Here is a 20,366-nt window from a genome sequence, read left to right as displayed (position 1 = left end):
CATTCGTTTTGATCTACACTTAAGCGCTTTCTTTATGAGTTTTGTGTTGAATGCCAGAAGCTTCCAGGTGTTTTTGTTTCCTGCCCTTTTACTAGAAGTAACAACAGAATAGAAAACGCTTGAGTGTACAACGACAGAAAATATTGTGAGAAATTAAAAATGGAACGATATGCCATTCTAACATTTATTTTTCGAGTATATACTTTGAGTCTATATACTCAATAGACTTTGAGTGGTTGATAACTTGCCAGATGCTTCTTAAATGTTGCAAGTGGTAGAAGATAGTTTTGAGCATACTCACTGCAGTTTTTGCTGGTATTAAATAAAAAAAAACTAGTTTTTTAAACTGAAAGTAAGGAGCGATATTAAAACTTAAAACGGACAGAAATTACTCCGTATATGAAATGGGTTGTCTCCTCCGTAATCCCTTGCTCTTTACGCTAAAGTTTGATTCTTTGCCACAATTCTACTTTTTAAAACATTTAAAAACTTTAGCGTAAAGAGCGAGGGATTGCGGAGGGGACAACCCATTTCATATACGGAGTAATTTCTGTCCGTTTTAAGTTTTAATATCGCTCCTTACTTTCAGTTTAAAAAACTAGTTTTTTTTATTTAATTTCTGAACGTTTTTGAATTAATGCATTTTTGATTTTGGCCCTCTGCACATTAATTAGTAAAATGAAATTTGCATATTAATTTTTTTTTTGATTAAGCGGCTTTCTCTTAGTTTTGATCAGACGATTTTGAGAAATAAGGGTTTGGGGAAGGAGGCCTAGTTGCCCTCCAATTTTTCGGCTACTTAAAAAGGTAACTAGAACTTTTAATTTTTAACGAAAGTTTTTACAAGTAAAAAATGTACGTAACTTAAGAATTAACTTACGTAACAAACTTTTATGGTCTTATATTTTTTATTATGTATATGAGGGGGGTTTGTCCCCTCGTTAATACCTCGCCTTTTACACTAAATCTTAAGTTTTGTCCCAATTCTTTAAGAATGACCCCTGAATCAGAAAGGCCGTGGAATAAATAGTTGAAATTACTAAAAACACTTAGCATAAAGAGCAAGGTATTTATCTCCTCCTAAATACCTCGCTCTTTATGCTAAAGTATTTTTTGAACCCCTCATATGCGAAATAATCTCTGTTAGTTTTAAGTTTTAATGCTACTCTTTACTTTCAGTTGAAAAACTTTTTCGTGTTTATATTTTCATTGTTTTTTTTATAGTAATGCTAGAAAATCCCGCGCCCTTTGCATTGAATATCTCTTCCCCCATGACATGTTCCTCCAAGAGAAGATCCTCCCACATAGCCTCCTCCCCTCAACCCCGCCCCAAACCAAAAAAATCCCCCTGAAAACGTCCGTACACTTCCCAATAACCATTACTGTATGTAAACACTGGACAAAGTTTGTAACTTGCAGCCCCTCCCCCAGGGACTGTGGGGGAGTGAGTCATTCCAAAGACATATTTAATATGGTTTTTGACTATGCGGAACAAAATGGCTATCTCAAAATTTGGATCCCTTGACTTTGGGAAAAGAATGAGCGTGGGAGGGGGCCTAGGTGCCCTCCAATTTTTTGGTCACTTAAAAAGGGCACTAGAACTTTTCATTTCCGTTAGAATGAGCCCTCTTGCGAGATTCTAGGACCACTTGGTCGATACGATGACCCCTGGGAAAGAAAAACCAACAAACAAACACGCATCCGTGATCTGTCTTCTGGCAAAAATACGAAATTCCACATTTTTGTAGATAGGAGCTTGAAATTTTTGCTAGAGGGTTCTCTTATACGCTGAACACGATGGTGTGATTTTCGTTAAGATTCTATGACTTTTAGGGGGTGTTTCCCCCGATTTTCCAAAATAAGGGAAATTTTCTCAGGCTCGTAACTTTTGATGACAAAGATTAAATTTGACGAAACTTATATATCTAGAATCAGCATGAAAATTCGATTCTTTTGATGTATCTTTTAGCATCAAAATTCCGTTTTTTAGAGTTTTGGTTACTATTGAGCCGGATCGCTCCTTACTACAGTTCGTTACCACGAACTGTTTGAAAAGAAAATAATTCGGTATTTCGGGGCTTCTGACATTATTACTCCTTTGCGGAAGTTAGGCTCAAAATTGGAAAGATTATATTTTTTCTCTGGGCCCCTTCCACCTCTTAGTTCGTTTATTTTCCCGTTAGTTTTCACCTGTTTTCGCTTTATAATTGTGTTATCTCTTAGCAGTTCTTTCGTTAGTTGAGTTATGGTTGTGGTATATATGTTTTATCGCTCGTATAGTTGTGTTATTTTCAAATTATACTCCATAATAGAGAGGCTCCGAACACCCAGCATTGTATATTAAGCTCTGAATTTGACGTTTTTTTCTAATGTGACCAGATTCGTCCTGCGCCCTGCGCCCTTTTCATTGAATTTTTCTTCCCCCATGACATATTTCTCAAAGGAAAGATCCTCCCACATAGCCCCCTCCCCTCAACCCTACCCCCAAAACCAAAAAATCCCCCTGAAAACGTCTGTACACTTCTCAATAACCATTATTATATGTAAACACTAGTCGAAGTTTGTAACTTGCAGCCCCTCCCCCAGGGACTGTAGGGAAGTAAGTCATCCCCAAAGACATAGTTATTATGGTTTTCGACTATGCTGAACAAAATGGCTATCTCAAAATTTTGATCCGTTGACTTTGGGAAAAAAATGAGCGTGGGAGGGGGCCTAGATGCCCTCCAATTTTTTTGGTCACTTAAAAAGGGCACTAGAACTTTTCATTTCCGTTAGAATGAGCCCTCTTGCGACATTCTAGGACCACTTGGTCGATACGATGACCCCTGGGAAAAAAAAAAACAAAAAAAAAACAAACACGCACCCGTGATTTGTCTTCTGGCAAACAATACAAAATTCCACATTTTTGTAGATAGGAGCTTGAAACTTCTACACTATGGTTCTCTGATACGCTGAATCTGATGGTGTCATTTTCGTTAAGATCCTACGACTTTTAGGGGGTGTTTCCCCCTATTTTCCTAAATAAGGCAAATTTTCTCAGGCTCGTAACTTTTGATGGGTAAAACTAAACTTGATGAAACTTATATATTTAAAATCAGCATTAAACTGCGATTCTTTTGATGTAGCTATTGATATCAAAATTCAATTTTTTAGAGTTTTGGTTACTATTGAGCCGGATCGCTCCTTACTACAGTTCGTTACCACGAACTGTTTGATTTGAAGGTGAACTTGTATCCAGAACAATTCTCAAGCAGGCTCACTTCGCCCACTAGTTCGGTAAGGGGATTTCCCCTATTCGAAAGCAATATTGGAATGTAACCATCATTCTTGTAGCACATTCCTTTAATTTGCTTGGGTAATAAAGAAAAGTATTTAATTTTTACCTATAAAACGCAATGTTGTATTCAAGTGTTATAAACCCTAATGGACAAAAATTAATTTTTTTTAAAGTTTTTTATACTTTTTTTTGATGTTAAGTGTTATTCTGTTTGTAAGACTTGGTGAAGGAAAATCAGAATATTTGGCCTGGGGTTTTCAAATTGTGAACGCGGGAAGTAAATGGTGGGAAAAAATGCAGTTCTGGATGTCTAATTTAAAGATAACTTGAATCTAATTTAAAGATTCCGGTGTTAGAACAATCAGCTAGTTCTCTGTGCCTATTGTGTATTGTTTTCTAAAGTATGGATTATGAACTTTTTTTTTAGTAAACTTGAAGTTTTCCAGGAATACTCAGCTAGTTCTATATATATGTGGTTCACATTTCTGATAGTGTAAGGGTATTAAAAAAATAAGCAGAATTTTGTAATTGTTTTTTTTGATTTTCTATTACAATGGATCTTTCTGTATACAATAACTTCCATAATGACAATATATTTTTCAATATAACCTTCTTCAGTGTCAAATAACTTCTTTAGGTGATGCTTCTTTCCTTTTACGCTATTTTTAGGGAAATCTAGACATCCCCTCAACCTTCTAAAAAGTCCACAAGTAAAACTCCTTCACAGTCATAGAAAACGGTTACTAATGCATTGGTGACAAAAATTTCACGTATTTTTTTAATACACCTCGTACTATTGCATTTTCTCGTACTAGGAAGGTAATTTAAAGATTAACTGTATGCTATACAGGTACCAGCAAACTTAGGTTTTTCAGTAGCTTCATGACTCGCAAACCTAGGTTTTTCAGTAGCTTCATGACATGGTCACTGTTGGACAGTTTGAGCAGCTTGTACAGTAAAAGGTATAGGACTGCTTGAGTCTCAGCTATGGTAAAAAGAATGTAGTATGGTAGAATTTTAGAACAGCAGTGACAAGGCAGTCTTTATCAACTACTTGAATAAACAAGTTAGTTGGTACAATGGTGTTTAGATTTTTCCATGGACTTTCAAGGATTGTTGAATTATGGTTTCTTTTTTGTTAACCTGAAGATCATGACGGGTGCTGTTCTTTGGTTTACTAACCTGGTTACCTAAATGCCATCCCAATCTAGTCTCTTTTTCGGTATTAGGAAGGTCCCTAACTCCCTAATTTGGGCCATGCTGTCTTTACAACCCCCTTATTTTCCCATGAATGTCTATTTTTGGATATTCTTATTTTTTGCAGCTAATGATAAAAAGCCTCGGCCAAGGCAGCATATTCAGACGCTGGTTGCAATTTATCAAGAGCAGGAGGAAGCATCAAAACCAGTGAATTCTGTATTCTGGAGTGGAGTCTCGGCTTCTTTCTTAGAAGATGGCATACATTACTCTTCAGCACAATGCCAAACAAAAATGAAAAAAATTCATTAGGAAAAAATGAAACTAAAGCGTGAATTACTTGAAGTGAAAAAAGAAGCATTAAAAACAGTGAAAAAAAACATTTGAAAAAAAAATGAATAGTTATTGATTTGTTAAATTTAACTTTTATTTGAATTTATATTTTTCTTTATTGAATTTGTAATGTTCCCTTTTTCCAGTATTTCTTTCTCACAAGGGGAAAAAGTGTCGTTATTATGTTTTGACATGCCTATGAGGGGTGGTTCTAGGCAGAAATTATGGTTTTCCAAATTTGAGAATTTAATTTTTTTTTTTTTTTTGAGAAGGGCTAAGGAAATTGAAAAAAAAGGAATTTACGCACCATATGTATGTTAAAAAAAATAAATCGCAATCCAATTTTTGTTGAAAAGACTTTCATGTGAATCTCTGCAATTTTTGGCAGTAGCAGGTGGCAAAAAAAAAAGACACCAAAAAGTTTAATAGGGTTTAGATTTTGCTAGAAAGCATAGTTGGCTTTTGGGAACTAACACATTCTAATTGTTTAAGTTTCATGGACGAAAGCGTTGTCAAATTCTATGAGTAGTTTTTCTTATCTTCGAAGTGTAAAACTAACAAAATCCGCTATTATTAAATAAACAAGTGTTAAAAGCTCCTATGGCACTTTTGACGAGGCTGTAAGAGCCAAGAGCTCATATGATATGAGCTCGAGCAAAATTCTAAAAATCAATAGATTGATTTAAAAGGAAAATCAGAGGCTCAGTGCCGGTCAGGATTTAAAATAAGAGCTCTGAGATACGATATCTTTCCAAACATCAAATTCCATTAGGATCCGATCACCCGTTCGTAAGTTAAAAATACCTTGTTTTTCTAATTTTTCAGATTTAAATGTCAATATAATAACCTAGTCTACCTTAAAACGAGCATAAATAAACAGGAGTAGGGCTGACAACCCCCATGCCTTCTCAAGATGAGAATATTATTTTTTTTCTTTACGGAAAAAGAATATATAACTGTATCGTCATAGCTTGTGGATTTTTAAAAAGGTGACAAAGCAATATCTCAAAAACAGGTTACATTATTAAGTTAAACCTTTAATTTTACGTCTCGGCTGATTTTAACAAGCCAGCAGGCGCTATGTGCGTGCTATCGATACTACCGCTAGAGTTACTGTAATTAATGACGCTATAGGAACTAAATGAAACCTTTAGGGAACGTTTAGAGAAGAATTGTAATTAAGCGAAAAAACTATTTATATACAGGTTTTCAAAAGGGCATATAAGCAATATCATAGGCAGCGCCGCTCTATAATAGCTAGAAATATCATTGAAACTTTTAAAGAAGCTAACTCAAATCAAAATTAAAAGTTCTAGTGCCCTTTTTAAGATTAAACAGAGATTGGAGGGTAAACAGCCGCCCTCCCAAGCCCATTATTTTTCCAAACACTTCAAGTCAAAATTTATAAACATCCATTTGCTCAGTATAGTAGAACAATCCAGCAAATATGTCTCTAGGGATATTGGATTTGCGCTTTTAAGCTAAATTTCATTTCTATATTAACTCAAAAGATACAGTGTGTTTGGTTGCCAATAAGAAGTCTCAGCAATATATTGAGAACAAGCGGGGATATTAAGTTGAAACCTTAGGGGCTACTACTATTACAACTTTTGCTCCTACAATTGAAATAAATAAAAAAAAAGTATAAGTTCATTCAGGTTGTCAAAGAACCGAGATTAAATAAATTGAAAATGATATTAATGTTTCAGTTTCAAACCAACTTGAGGGAGTATAAAATGAAATTCAACAATACTTTCTATGTCAAGATTAAAAATCTTTGAAAAAAATTTCTCCAATATACAAATAGCAAGCCGAACTATAGATTCTTATAGAAAACAAGAGCTAAGAGCTCATATTGCACTTGTGACGAGGCGAGAAGAGCTAAGAGCCAAGAGATCATATGGTATGAGCTCTAACAAAATTCTATGAATCAATAGGTTGATTTAAAAAGGAAAATAAGAGGCTTAATGCCGGTCAGGATTTAAAATAAGAGCTCTCAGTCACGATGTCCTTCTAAATATCAAAACTCATTAAGATCCGATCACCCACTCGTAAGTTATAAATACCTCATTTTTTCTAATTTTTCCTCTCCATTTAGCCCCCCAAATGGTCGAATCTGGGAAAACGACTTTATCAAGTCAAATTGTGCAGCTACCTGACACGCCTACCAATTTTCATCGTCCTAGCACGTCCAGAAGCACCAAACTCGCCAAATCACTGAACCCCTCCCCCCAACTCCTCCAAAGAGAGCGAATCCAGTACGATTTTGTCAATCACGTATCAAAGACATTTGTTTATTCTATCCACCAAGCTTCATCCCGATTCCTCCACTCCAAGTGTTTTTTTCAAGATTTCCCCCTCCAACTCCCCCCAATGTCAAAAGATCTGGTCGGGATTTGAAATAAGAGCTCTGAGACATGAATTTCTTCTAAAAATCAAATTTCATTAAGATCCGATCATCTATTCGTAAGATAAAAATACCCCAATTATCACATTTTCCAAGAATTCCGGTTTCCCCCTACAACTCCCCCCAATGTCACAGGATCTGGTTGGAATTTAAAATTAGAACACGAAAGCACAATATCCTTCTAAATATCAATCTGGTCACCCTTTCGTAAGTTACAAATACCTCAATTTTTAAAATTACCCCCCCCCCCCCAATTCCACCAAAGAGAGCAGATCCGGTCCGGTTATGTCAGTTACGTATCTTAAACAGGTTTCTATTCTTCCCATCCAGTTTCATCCTGATCTCACCTCTTTAAGTATTTTCTAAGATTTCCGGTCCCCCCAACTGCCTTCCCCCCCCCAATTACGCTTGATCCGGTTGAGATTTAAAATAAGAAATCTGAGTTACGAAGTCCTTCTAAATATGAAGTTTCATGAAGATCCGATCACTCCTTCGTAAGTTACAAATACGTAATTTTTCTTATTTTTCAGAATTAACCCCCTCCCCCCCCATTAGAGCGGATCCGTTCCAATTATGTAAATCACGTATGTAAGACTTCTGCTTATTTTTCCCACCAAGTTTCATCCCGATCCCTCCAATCTAAGCGTTTTCCATGATTTTAGGCTCCACCACCCTAAACTTCCCCCAATGTCACCAGGTCCGGTCAGGATTTCAAATAAGAGCTTTGAGACACGATAGTCTTCTAAATATCAAATTTCATTGAGATCCGATCACCCCGTCGTAAGTAAAAAATACCTCATTTTTTCTAATTTTTCAGAATTAACCCCTCCCCCAACTACCTCAAAGAGAACGGATCCGTTCCGGTTATGTCAATCATGTATCTAGGTCTTGTGCTTATTTTTCCCACCAAGTTTCATCCCGATCCCTCCACTCTAAGTGTTTTCCAAGATTTTAGGTTTCCCCCTCCAACTTCCCCCAATGTCACCAGATCCGGTCGGGATTTAAAATAAGAGCTCTGAGACACAATATCATTCCAAACATCAAATTTCACTAAGATCCCATCACCCGCTCATAAGTTAAAAATACTTCATTTTTTCTATGTTTTCCGAATTAACGGGCCCCCCACTTCCCCCCCCCCCCGATGGTCAAATCGGGAAAACGACTATTTCTAATTTAATCTGGTCTGGTCCCTGATACGCTTGCCAAATTTCATCGTCCTAGCTTACCTGGAAGTGCCTAAAGTAGCAAAACCGGGACCGACAGAATTTGCGATTGCTATACGTCATTTGGTTAATACCAAGTGCCGTAAAAACTGAAAAGATATTTTTCCCGTGAAAGGGACCTATGTAAATAAAAACCGAACAGAAATTAATTTAAAGAACTTATTCTACAAAACAAGTTTTTCTAAGAAAAGTAAAAAATAAAGTCAAATAATCTCCCAAGCGTAATAATACCACAAATCACCGTCAATAAATAAATAAAACTCAAAACGAACAAAAAATACAATAAATAACCGAATCAAACTCAAAACGAGCAAAAATTAACATGAGTAGGTCTGACACACCCCATGCCTTCTCAAGACCGAAGCATAATTTGCACTTTACTAAAAACAAAATGCATTTTAAATGTTTTTTTTTATGGCACTTGGTATTAACCAAGTGACATATAGCAATCGCAAATTCTGTCGGTCCCGGTTTTGCTACTATAGGCACTTCCAGGTACGCTAGGACGATGAAATTTGGCAGGCGTATCAGGGACCGGACCAGATTAAATTAGAAATAGTCATTTTCCCGATTCGACCATCTGGGGCGAGTGGGGGGCCCGTTAATTAATGAAATTTGATGTTTGGAAGGATATCGTGTCTCAGAGCTCTTATTTTAAATCCCGACCGGATCTGGTGACATTGGGGGGGGAGTTGGGAGGGGGAAACCTAAAATCTTGGAAAACACTGAGTGTGGAGGGGTCGGGATGAAATTTGGTGGGAAAAATAAGCACAAGTCCTAGATACATGATTGTCATAACCGGAACGGATACGCTCTCTTTGGGGCAGTTGGGAGGGGGTGTTAATTCTGAAAAATTAGAAAAAATGAGGTATTTTTAATTTACGAACGTGTGATCTGACCTCAATGAAATTTGATATTTAGAAGGATATCGTGTCTCAGAGCTCTTATTTTAAATCCTGACCAGATTGGTGACATTGTGGGGGGGGGCGTTGGGAGGGGGAAACCTAAAACTTGGAAAACACTTAGAGTGGAGGGATCGAGATGAAACTTGGTGGGAAGAATAAGCACAAGTCCTAGATACATGATTGACATAACCTGAACGGATCCACTCTCTTTGGGGTAATTGGGGGGGGGGGGTAATTCTGTAATTCTGAAAAATTAGAAAAAATGAGGTATGTTTAACTTACGAACGGGTGATAAGATCTCAATGAAATCTGATATTTAGAAGGATATTCTATCTCAAAGCTCTTATTTTACGTCCCGACCGGATCTGGTGACATTGGGGGGAGTTTGGGGTAGGGGAACCTAAAATCATGGAAAACGCTTAGATTGGAGGGATCGGGATGAAACTTGGTGGGAAAAATAAGCAGAAGTCTTAGATACGTAATTTACATATTTGGAACGGATCCGCTCTATTTGGGGGGGGGGTTAATTCTGAAAAATTAGAAAAAATGACGTATTTTTAACTTACGAAGGAGTGACCGGATCTTCATGAAACTTCATATTTAGAAGGACCTAACTCAGATCTCTTATTTTAAATCTCAACCGGATCCAGCGCCATTTGGGGGGGGGGCAGTTGGGGGAAACCGGAAATCTTAGAAAATACTTGAAGCGGTGAGATCAGGATCAAACTGGATGGGAAGAATAAAAACCTGTCTAAGATACGTGACTGACATAACCGGACCGGATTTGCTCTCTTTGGTGGAGTTTGGGGGGGGGGTAATTTTGAAAATTGAGGTATTTGTAACTTACGAAAGGGTGACCAGATCTTAATGAAATTTGATATTTAGAAGGATATTGTGCTTTCATGCTCTAATTTTAAATTCCGACCAGATCCTGTGACATTGGGGGGAGTTGGAGGGGAAAAACAGAATTCTTGGAAAACGTGAAAATTGGGGTATTCTTATCTTACGATTAGGTGATTGGATCTTAATGAAATTTGATATTTAGAAGGAACTTATGTCTCAGAGCTCTTTTTTCAAATCCCGACCAGATTGGGGGGAGTTGGAGGGGAAAATCTTCGAAAACACTTGGAGTGGAGGAATCGGGATGAAGCTTGGTAGATAGAGTAAGCAAATGTCCTTGATACGTGATTGATGTAACCGTACTGGATTCGCTCTCTTTGGGGGAGTTGGCGGGAGGGGTTCAGTGATTGGGTTAGTTTGGTGCTTCTGGACATGCTAGGACGATGAATATCGGTAGGCTTGTCAGGGAGCTGCACAAATTGACTTGATAAAGTCTTTTTCCCAGATTCGACCATCTGGGTGGCTAAAGGGAGAGGAAAAATTAGAAAAAAAGCGGTATTTATAACTTACGAGTGGGTGATCGGATCTTAATGAATTTTGATATTTAGAAGGACATCGTGACTCAGAGCTCTTATTTTAAATCCTGACCGGCATTAAGCCTCTGATTTTCCTTTTAAATCAATCTATTGATTCTTAGAATTTTGTTAGAGCTCATACCATATGAGCTCTTGGCTCTTAGCTCTTCTTGCCTCGTCACAAGTGCCATATGACCTCTTAGCTCTTGTTTTCTCTAATAAATAAAAAAATTAAAACTTTAAGGAATATATATTAGAATATATATATTTAACTGATAATCCCCGGTCATTTATTTTTTTTAGCTCCCTATTCTAGGGGGTTAAAATTACAAACGCACAGCGATTTTTCGCCCCTGGCAAATTTGTATTCTGGTACAAATTTAATAAATTTTTAACCTCATTGAAAACTTTCCATCGGATACCTTCCCTGAATACCTTAGTGTTAAATTTAGCTTCAGGCATTAACTGTAATTGTTAATTACCTTGCGTTTCTTAATTTGACTTAAAAAAAATTAACTGTACTTCTGCCTAGCATGTATAGCTCGGCTATCTATACTTTTTAATAAGGAACTTCTGAATTTTTGGTCAAGACTTATTGATTGAATTGCTTCTCTCCGGTGACACAAAAGACTTGCGTGATTCGCTCGTCAACAGTTCGTTTCAAACCGCAAAAATAAGAAATTTAGTCCATAATTTTAGCCAAAATATCTTGTAAATCCTTAGTTCTGATAAAGATTTTGCACATCTGTGTATCGGAATATTTATGGATTATGGTAAGCGTGAATTCTTACTGAACTGTAGTTAGGATTTAGAAACTTTGTAAACATTTTTTTTTTCTTTAAAGCCCGAGTCTTATGTTTAAAGTCTAAACATAAAGTCATTAATGCTGGGGGACTTAATAAATATCATATGATTATCAACTCAAAACAGAACCGTTCAATTGTTTTTATTTTTATTTACCTTTGAAACACTTTCATTTTGTCTTCTTGGCCCCATCATAGTGGCCCCAAGATATGATAATACAGAAACTTGTAAAACAAAAACTTAAGAGAGTCTATTCGATTAGAAAAAATTCCGTCAATTGGGACAAAACCAATCGTTGGCCAGCCCAATATCCCATCATTGCCCCAAGAGCCCCCTGGTGCCGCCGTTTGTCTTGTATGGTATCGGTTTAACGTTTGAAGATGCACATTTCAATTAAAACAATTGACGATTCCAAAAAGTTTTATGTCCTGTGGTAACATAATCCCCTAGAGCCAGAGGTAAAATTCAAGTTACGCGGCTTTTTGATATCATAGAAAGGAGCTGAGTTAGGTGAATGAAATTCTGAGGAATGAATCAGGGGCCTGAAATATAAACTCGGATTCTAAGATTTCTATATTTCTAAGGCTTAGGAGATTACCTAGACTACGCCTCTATTACTGTCTAGATTTGGAAATTATAAGTTTTATGTTAATGTAGGACTGTCAATCTTTTTTTTTTCGCTCTTGTTTTTCATACCGTGATTTATATTGCTTCAACAGGATTATAAGCCATATCAAGAATTTCTGCCCAAACTAAAAATAGGTTTTCAAATTTTTAAAACATTATAAATCAAGATTGAGCAAAGGTATGAAACTTAAAATAGTTTCCTTGTGCCTCGTTTGAGCAGCTCATCTATTTTTCAAGGCTTCACTTTCATAATACAAAGATTGTAAAAGATTATACATCATCAGTGCCCTTAGTGAGGGTAAAGGGTGGAGATAGTTAATTCAAAATACCTTCCCAAAGTAATTGAGGCTCTGGGTTCATTATTGAGAGTTTCATTCAACTTCCTGAACTGCTTTCCAAAGATAAACAAAAGCCCCTCATATAGAATCACACCAAAGCATCGGACCTGCTATATCCTATTAAAATGAGTCAGGCGCGATTCTCGATCTAATGTCTGAATAAAATGATAAAATATAAATGAAAAATATCTCGCATATATTTTGACGAAAAACTTTTCATTCGCCTTCCATGCAGATGACCATTTCCTTTGCAGTTTTTGATAATGAACCATCAGGAGCTGAAGCAGAAGGTCCAAATGTGCCTGAAATTGTAAATTGGACCAAGGAGGAGAAGAAAAGAAATAATTCCCAAAAACAAACAGTTGGTGGAATTTAGTCAAGCCAATCAGTCATCCTATGAAAAAGGGTAGCCAGAAATAACTGACATTCCCTTTCAAATATTGTTGATTGGGTCTTCCTCAGAAAAGCTGGTGCCTCACTGGATTGTTTTCAGTTTCATTCAAGTGACTATGATAAAATGGAATATACCGGGGTGACCCAGACTCTGCCAAAGCTTATTATTTATGACAATTTATTCACTTGCAGGTTTTCACACCTAATAACCTGTAATGCTTGAAATTAAAGGAGTGGTATTATTATGATTTATATTTTTACATTGGTTTTTTAAATCAAAGAAAATAGTAATCGTTAAACATTTTTTCCTTAACGTCATTAGTAAAGAGCGATTAGAGAGCAATGGAATGCTTAAAAAACTATTAAAAATGCATAAATGCTTAAAATCAGATCCGACCAGAATATAATCCAACTCCTATCAGTTCTGAGCGAATTGGCAATTGGTAAGGATTAGGTCCAACCAAATCTACAAAAGGGCCCCATCAGTTCCAAGGATTTTCTCCATCTTTGGTTCTTAAGCCACCTGAAATAAGGTTATTGGTTTCCGTGCACGCGCGCTAGACCCATCTGAAACGCGTAATAACCCAACTGACATCTGCACAAAAAGAAAACACCTGATTGCCCCTCCATAGGGATTTTTTTTAGGAATGTAAGATATCATGTTTGATCTTTTTCAAAAAATTAAGGGGAGTGCATAAAGGGTTGCAGCCCCCGTCAATAGAAACAACCTTTATTTAATGGTTCAATAATAAGAACATAAAGATTTTATTAATAATTTCATTTCAGTCTCTTCATTTGATTAATATGATATTTGTATTCCCCTTCGAGGCTAATTTTAATCTTTCTTCCATTCTGGTTTTATTAAACTAGTAATAGTAATGGATGCTAAAGTTAGCAACATCAATCTAAAATCTCCGGATACCCCTATTAAATTGGATCTCCTCTTATTTATTGTATATTTTCTTTCAAGCATACCTTTATTGTTCTTTCAAGTCTGATTTTTATTTAAATTGTAATGCTTTATTTTATTTATCTTAGATTATTTTAAGAACCTAATGCCATCTTTTTTCAAGTATAATTTTCATTTAAATACAAATAAAAGCAACTGTTAGCCGCATATGCAAAAGATTTTCGCACATCCTGCTGTAACCTAATCACCTTGAATTTATTTCAAATTGTAAAATCAAGGAGTCATATATAAGAGAAATGTTTAATACATATATCTTAATTGCTTGAATACGTTTATCTTAATGCTTGAATTAACAAAGTTGAGTCACTATTTTTCATAAAGTCACATTTACTTCGTAATTGAAGTGGGAGCGATGGGTCTTTTTATTGGTGAAGACGGAGGCAGACGCATAAAAAAGCACGTTTCGATGCCCAAATTGTCTATCTCTATAAATATTCAGAAAATATAGGATTGGGTATGAAGGGTGGGTGTGGGGAATAATTTATCAACTCTCTTTGTTTGTACTCAGCCTGAATAAGAGTGATGCCTCCCTTATTACAGAAAAATCGATGCCCATTCGATGCCTAAATTGTCTGAATCTCCATGAATATCCAGAAAAATATAGGATGGGGTATGATGCCTCCCTTATTCAGAAAAATGTTCCTGACAATTATCTCAATGCTACCTGAAGTGATTTGCATTATATTCCATAAGTATTTAAGTTTTGTGCAAATTTTCAATTACAAGCCAAGATTTTAATTCTTAAGCCAAAAAACTGAAAAAGCGGAACGCTGCCAAAAAATTTACAATTACTGACAATTGTAAAAAAATGTTTGAAATTCAACAAAAATTGGGGTTTCAACAACTGAATATCGTTGAAGTTTATTTGGGGCCTTATTGGAATTCATAATCATTATTGAATTTCGAACTTGTTGCAAAACAAAAATATTGGATTTTCAAACCCAAATTGAACTTTCATTTTGTTTATTAAGTTACCAGTGAAATCATCATAATTAGTGATGATTCATTAGCGGTGGCAATCTTGATTAACATATAGTGAATATAAGCCATATTTTATAGGCTACCCATGGCAATCAAAAATATTACAATGATCAACATTTCCGCAGCCAATCGGATTACCCCTATGTCATCCCAACTGACCATTATAGCAGCCAGGAACTGTCCTTAAGATCCAAATTCCGACGTAAGCCACAACTGATCTTTCTACCGCTCAGAGAAGGGTAATCTCAGCAATCATGCTACAGAAATGATTCTTTATAGTATGATTTGTTAGACTGTTCCTGTCTTTTCTTTTTTAAAAATGGCTAAAAGCGATTAGAACATAAAATGTTTGTACATACATTTACATAAAACTGCACCATAGCAAAATTTAATATATTATTCAAGAAATTTCAATCCGAATTGAAATCCAAACCATTTTGATTAATAAAACTTATTTACATTGAAAATCACATTTTTGCTACTGAAAAGTATATAAATCTTGACAATATCAGCAATTTGTTTGACTTCAAACAGGAATCACATTTTCAACTAAATTTGAGTTTTTTTTTACTTATTTGAATTCCAGCCAAAATTTTGTTGGATATCTGATTTTTTTTACAGTGTATACACAATTTATTAAAAATAAATCGGGGGCTTATTGGGCCGCAAGCCCAGATTGAAACTTAGTTAGTCCTGGCCGTGATTCGAAAAACGATCTAAAATTAAATGTAAGTGAAATGAGTCACTGCAAGAGCAACATTAAAACTTAAAACAAACAGAAAATCTAGCAGTATTGGGAAACGTGATAGTTTCTATTTCCCAAACATATAATTACCAAAATTTAACCTACTTTTAGAGCTTTCCTATGTTTAATCCGTTCACAAGATGTGGTTAACCACTTTTGTGGCTATGCCCATCAATTGGTAAATTATCAATAAATTTAGGATATTTATATAGGAAAATCTATGACCTTTTAAAGATGACCTTGAAAGTTTTGTTGGTACTCTTTAAGATTTGATGTATTATCTTTTCTTGCGGTTTGCGTCTTTACGATTCGCTACTCAAGTCTTAGTTTAGTGCTTTTCTGCTGTCTGTAGCTTCAGTCTTATTCTTTTCTTTACTTTCTTTCACATTTTATATCGAAGGAACATATCAGTATATTATCTATAAAAAATTAAATAGAACTTCTGCAAAATTAAATATAATTTTCATATATTTTGTATGGATTGGGATCTATCGATCTACTGCTTTAGTTTTGCTAGGAGAAGTCAGAATTTAGGTTGCCAGCATGCAAAACTGAACAAAAGTCATCCTAAAACAAACTTTTTAAGTTTTTCTGTTTTACGTCGAAAAATATTCTAGTCACCCCTGTGCCTGGCTTAATTACAGTGAATTAATTTTTGCATTCGTAGTAATCTCTCACATTAGGTGCAGAGTTGGCCAAGGGCAGGGGCACCAACTAGCAAATAGAGTGAACTAAAAGGCAAAAAAAAAGAAGAAAATGGTCTAACTTATCACAAAATCCGATAACTAGCTGGAGGTTGCTTTTGCAAAATAATACCCCAGAGTAGAGAGAAGAATAAAGGGGTTTCTGTGGCACCAAATAGAAAGAAAGGTGTTGCTGAGGTGGTAAGGTGCGGTGCTGAGGTGGTTCAGGGGTGAACATGTTGCCCTCCTAGTAGATACCGTATTGGAAACGAACGGCACTATTCATCAAGGAGGTAGTGATTGGACTGCAGTGGGGATTTTTTGCTCTTACACGGGGAGACGCCTTTTGAGAAAAAACTATTTTCCATTGAATATTTTTTTTAAGGTTTAGTCACGGGAGAAGGTTTCTTGAGGTTTTCTCAAGACTGCTGTAAAGCGGCAGTTATAAGATGGAGCAATAGGAAAACTGGGTAAAACTCGAATAGGAAGGTGGGGTACAATGAAACAAAGGAAGTACTCCAAAAGTTTAATCCCATGCTGACTAAACACACACAACGAGTACACATGTTGGAGATGAGAATTGTAAATTTGAGTACGTCACAAGCCTTTGATATGGTTTGTCCTTGGAATAGTGCTACCCTTATGCTTCCTAATTATCCACATTTTGTAGATCAGTATTCAAACACTAAATAAAACATTGTCTTTACTGTATGGTGACAGATAGTAAGAAAAAAAAAAATTACGACCAGAAAATAGCAATTTGAAAAGTTGATTCACTTTTTTTGATTATATTGATTGGTTTTTTTTACCAGTGTCTAAATATGAAAAATTAAAAGGTTGAATTTGCAAAGAAGAATCTTTTTTTATTTTTGTTAATGATGTAAGTTTATTTGTAAATATACTCGATCCTTCACAAGCCATTTTGCATGATTGTTTTTTTATAAGTCTAGACTGCAGGAGAAGAGCACTAGTCCTCTGCTTAAGCCTGTGAAATATAGCACGTTTAGTTTCTAAGTCTATCAAACTAGACTATTTGGGTGTTCTAGCAAATGAGCAATTGACGCGTAAAATCTTAGCTTCCGATTGAATTGCTTCCAGTGGTAAACAATATTAAGTCAAATCACGTATTTTTATGCCTTAAGTTAGGTTCAACTTCTGCTTCAGCACGAATAAAAAGGAAGTTGTCGGCGGTTCACCCACGCATTGCAGAATGTATACATAAAAATAGGACTTTTTTGTTTTGTTCTATTAGACCACTCCCACTCCTGTTGCGGTCAAAAACTTCCGCTGTAATTTAAGATAATATTTTTAGTACTTCGTTGATGTTTTGACTAGTTGATGTCAAGAAGTTTCTTAAGGATATTTACAGTTGAGGATAGACTACTTGCAGACTCGTATGTAGAAACTATCCTAGGGGGGGGAGGACTCAGTGTAAGGACGTATCCAAGATTTTTGGTGGGGAGCGGGGTTAAAAAAAGCTTAAAAAACGCTTTAAATATTTGTTTACATGTATTATTGTTACTCCTTTACAAGTCGGACAGAAATTTCCATTGGGGGGTGGGGGGGGTTAAACCCGGTAGCCCCTCCCCCTTTAGATGCAGCCTTGATTAGGCAGTAAACCATGTCAAAGAAACATGTAGGCTATACTGCCTTGACGAATAGCAAATTAAAGCCGGTCCATAGTAGTCCCAACTTAAATCGTATTCTAATACGATTATTTTTTTATAATAATCGTATTTTGATATTAATCAAATTAATTTTGAATTAAATTGTTTTTTTTTCTGTTCAAACCCAACCTCGTCTGACATTCCAAGACAGATGGACTCTCATGGACAGCACAATAGCGCTGCCTAAGTGAAGAGCGATGTGGGCACTATGTATTGTATTTTTTTTTCAGACCAGGGCACATCGTGTAGAAGATGTTGTCGTAGAAACTTCGAAAGGGGCTCTTTCGGTTTAAAATTGAAAGCTCTAGTGTCCTTCTCAATACTTAAAATTGATTAGAGGGTAATCAGCCCCCCATCCCCCAAAGGCATCATTCCACAAACGCATCCAATAAACATTTTGAGATGGCATTTTGTTCAGCGTAATTGAAACATCCAGTAATTACGTCTTTAAGGATGACAGCCCCACAGCCCTAAAGGCATGAGCTATAAGCTATATTATTTGACCATTATTTAGGTATAAGGTTTTTGTGGAAGGGGTGGTAGTATAAACTACGGAGGAGGCTCAATGGACTGAAAATTAAAAGTTTTCGTTCCCTTTTCAGAGTTAAAAGTGACTAAACAGCAACTAGCCCCTCCCCTAAGTCGTCTTTTCGCCAAAGACATCTGAAAGAAATTTTGAGATAGCCACTTTCTCACAGGGTTGTAAGTTATGCATTGGGGGGATAAATGGTTTTTACAGAAAGGGTGGTCGTATAATCTTTAGAGGAGGCTCATCTAATTGGAAATTGGATATTGAAAGTTATAGTTTTATTAAGAGTCAAAAGTGATGGAGGGCAGCTAATCCCCCCCATCCGACGACCTCTTTTCCCAAACGTTTCTGATCGAAATTGTGAGATAGGCATTATGTTCAAAATAGTCCAAAGACCATATAGCAATGCCTCCAGGGCTGAGACAAACCACCATGGTTCTTGGGCAAAGGTTCTGAAAAAATAAAACAAATGACCGTGGATTGCCAGTTTAATACACATATACTGATATTTATTCCTTAAAGTGTTAAAAATCTTATATTTGCTAAAGTCAGAAAGTGAAAACATTTTTAAATATTTGTTTTCTGTAAAGTTCAAATTAAGTTCTGGTATTGAGAAGGCATGGGGGTTTTCAACTCTACTCAGGTTTATCTTTTCTTGTTTTGAGTTTGACTCGATTATTTATTGAAATTTTCTATTTCTTTCGGGTTTCATTATTTGTGGGAGCTTTATGCTTGGAAAATTACTTGACTTTATATTTGCTCATTTTGGTTTAATAGAGCTCTTACTTTTCTTAAAAAACTTGCGTTGTGATTTTTTTAAATTATCAAATGAAAGGCTAGTGCTCTCTCATATTTTGACCGGTTTTTGATTTAGTAAAATGCCAATTTCATTTTGTTACATATGCCTCCCTCTGTTCTCTACAGTCGGTAGTTCAGGATTTAAGCTATCACAGGCTTATGCGAAGACTTTGTATAAGAATTACGGCAAACACCCCCCAGTGTAAAGTTTTTTCTGAAAAATTCACCCCCTGGAAACGTGTCTCCCCATGGAAAAGTATTCTCGTGGAAAAGCCCACCAGCAGAAGATCATCTCCTTCCCTTCACCCAAAAAATGTAGGCATACTTCCCAATAATAAATACTTTACCAAAGCAATGGGCAAATTTTGTAACTTAAAGACCTTTCCCCAGAGACTGTGGGGTCATGCTATCTCCAAAGACATGGTTATTCGAACCTTCAACTATACTGAACAAAATCACAATTTCAAAATTCTGATAGCACGATTTTGAGAAAAAGGAGCGTGGGAAGGGGCTTAGTTGCCCTCCAATTTTTTTGGTCACTTGAAAAGGGTACTAGGACTTTTAATTTCCGTTTGAATGAGCCCTCTTTCGATATGCTATTACAACTGGGTAATAAAAAAAGCCAACTTTTTTTAATATATCTATTGGTATCAAAATTCCGATTATTAGTGTTTCGGTTACTATTGAGCCGAGTCGCTCCTTCCTTACAGTTTGTTACCACGAACTCTTTGACTAAGAGTTACTAGTAAAAAAGGAGTTTTTATCAAAGCTAAAGAGTCTGAGGGGCATTTTGTCACCGGTATCTTTTAGAACATGCACATAAGAAAATCAAATATTTGCATCAAAAATGAACACAAATATATCACATCTTTTTATTTGGCTCGTTTTTTTCAGAGTGCGTGTTTTAGTTATCGCTTACTGTGGGGGTTGGGATGGGGAGTTTAGAAGAGGGGAATTGTAATCTTGTGGTTAAGGATTCTAGGTCAGGGATGTTACAATGGTACCTTTATTATGGTTCTCGGTCTTTCCAATGCAGGAAGGGCCATGTGGCATTTTACGATGGTGCTTTGGACT

At 36.0% G+C, this 20,366-nt stretch overlaps 1 protein-coding gene across 9 annotated transcripts in view; it reads left to right on the top strand.

Annotated features, from left to right (window-relative positions):
- The window catches only part of LOC136038729 (protein prune homolog 2-like), a gene marked incomplete at its 3' end in the record, with an annotated part of 69,568 nt that overhangs the window by 5,536 nt on the left and 43,666 nt on the right, over positions 1-20,366 (top strand). The window contains 1 exon segment of one of the 9 annotated variants that reach the window (XM_065722072.1): positions 10,144-11,530. In XM_065722072.1, coding sequence (XP_065578144.1) covers positions 11,528-11,530 — 3 coding nt within the window. 9 annotated transcript variants of the gene reach the window in all.

The sequence above is a fragment of the Artemia franciscana genome, chromosome 18, assembly GCF_032884065.1.
Source record: "Artemia franciscana chromosome 18, ASM3288406v1, whole genome shotgun sequence".
Lineage (NCBI taxonomy): Eukaryota > Metazoa > Arthropoda > Branchiopoda > Anostraca > Artemiidae > Artemia > Artemia franciscana.
Note: the sequence above shows the minus strand (reverse complement) of the source record. Positions and strands in the feature narration are given on the sequence as shown.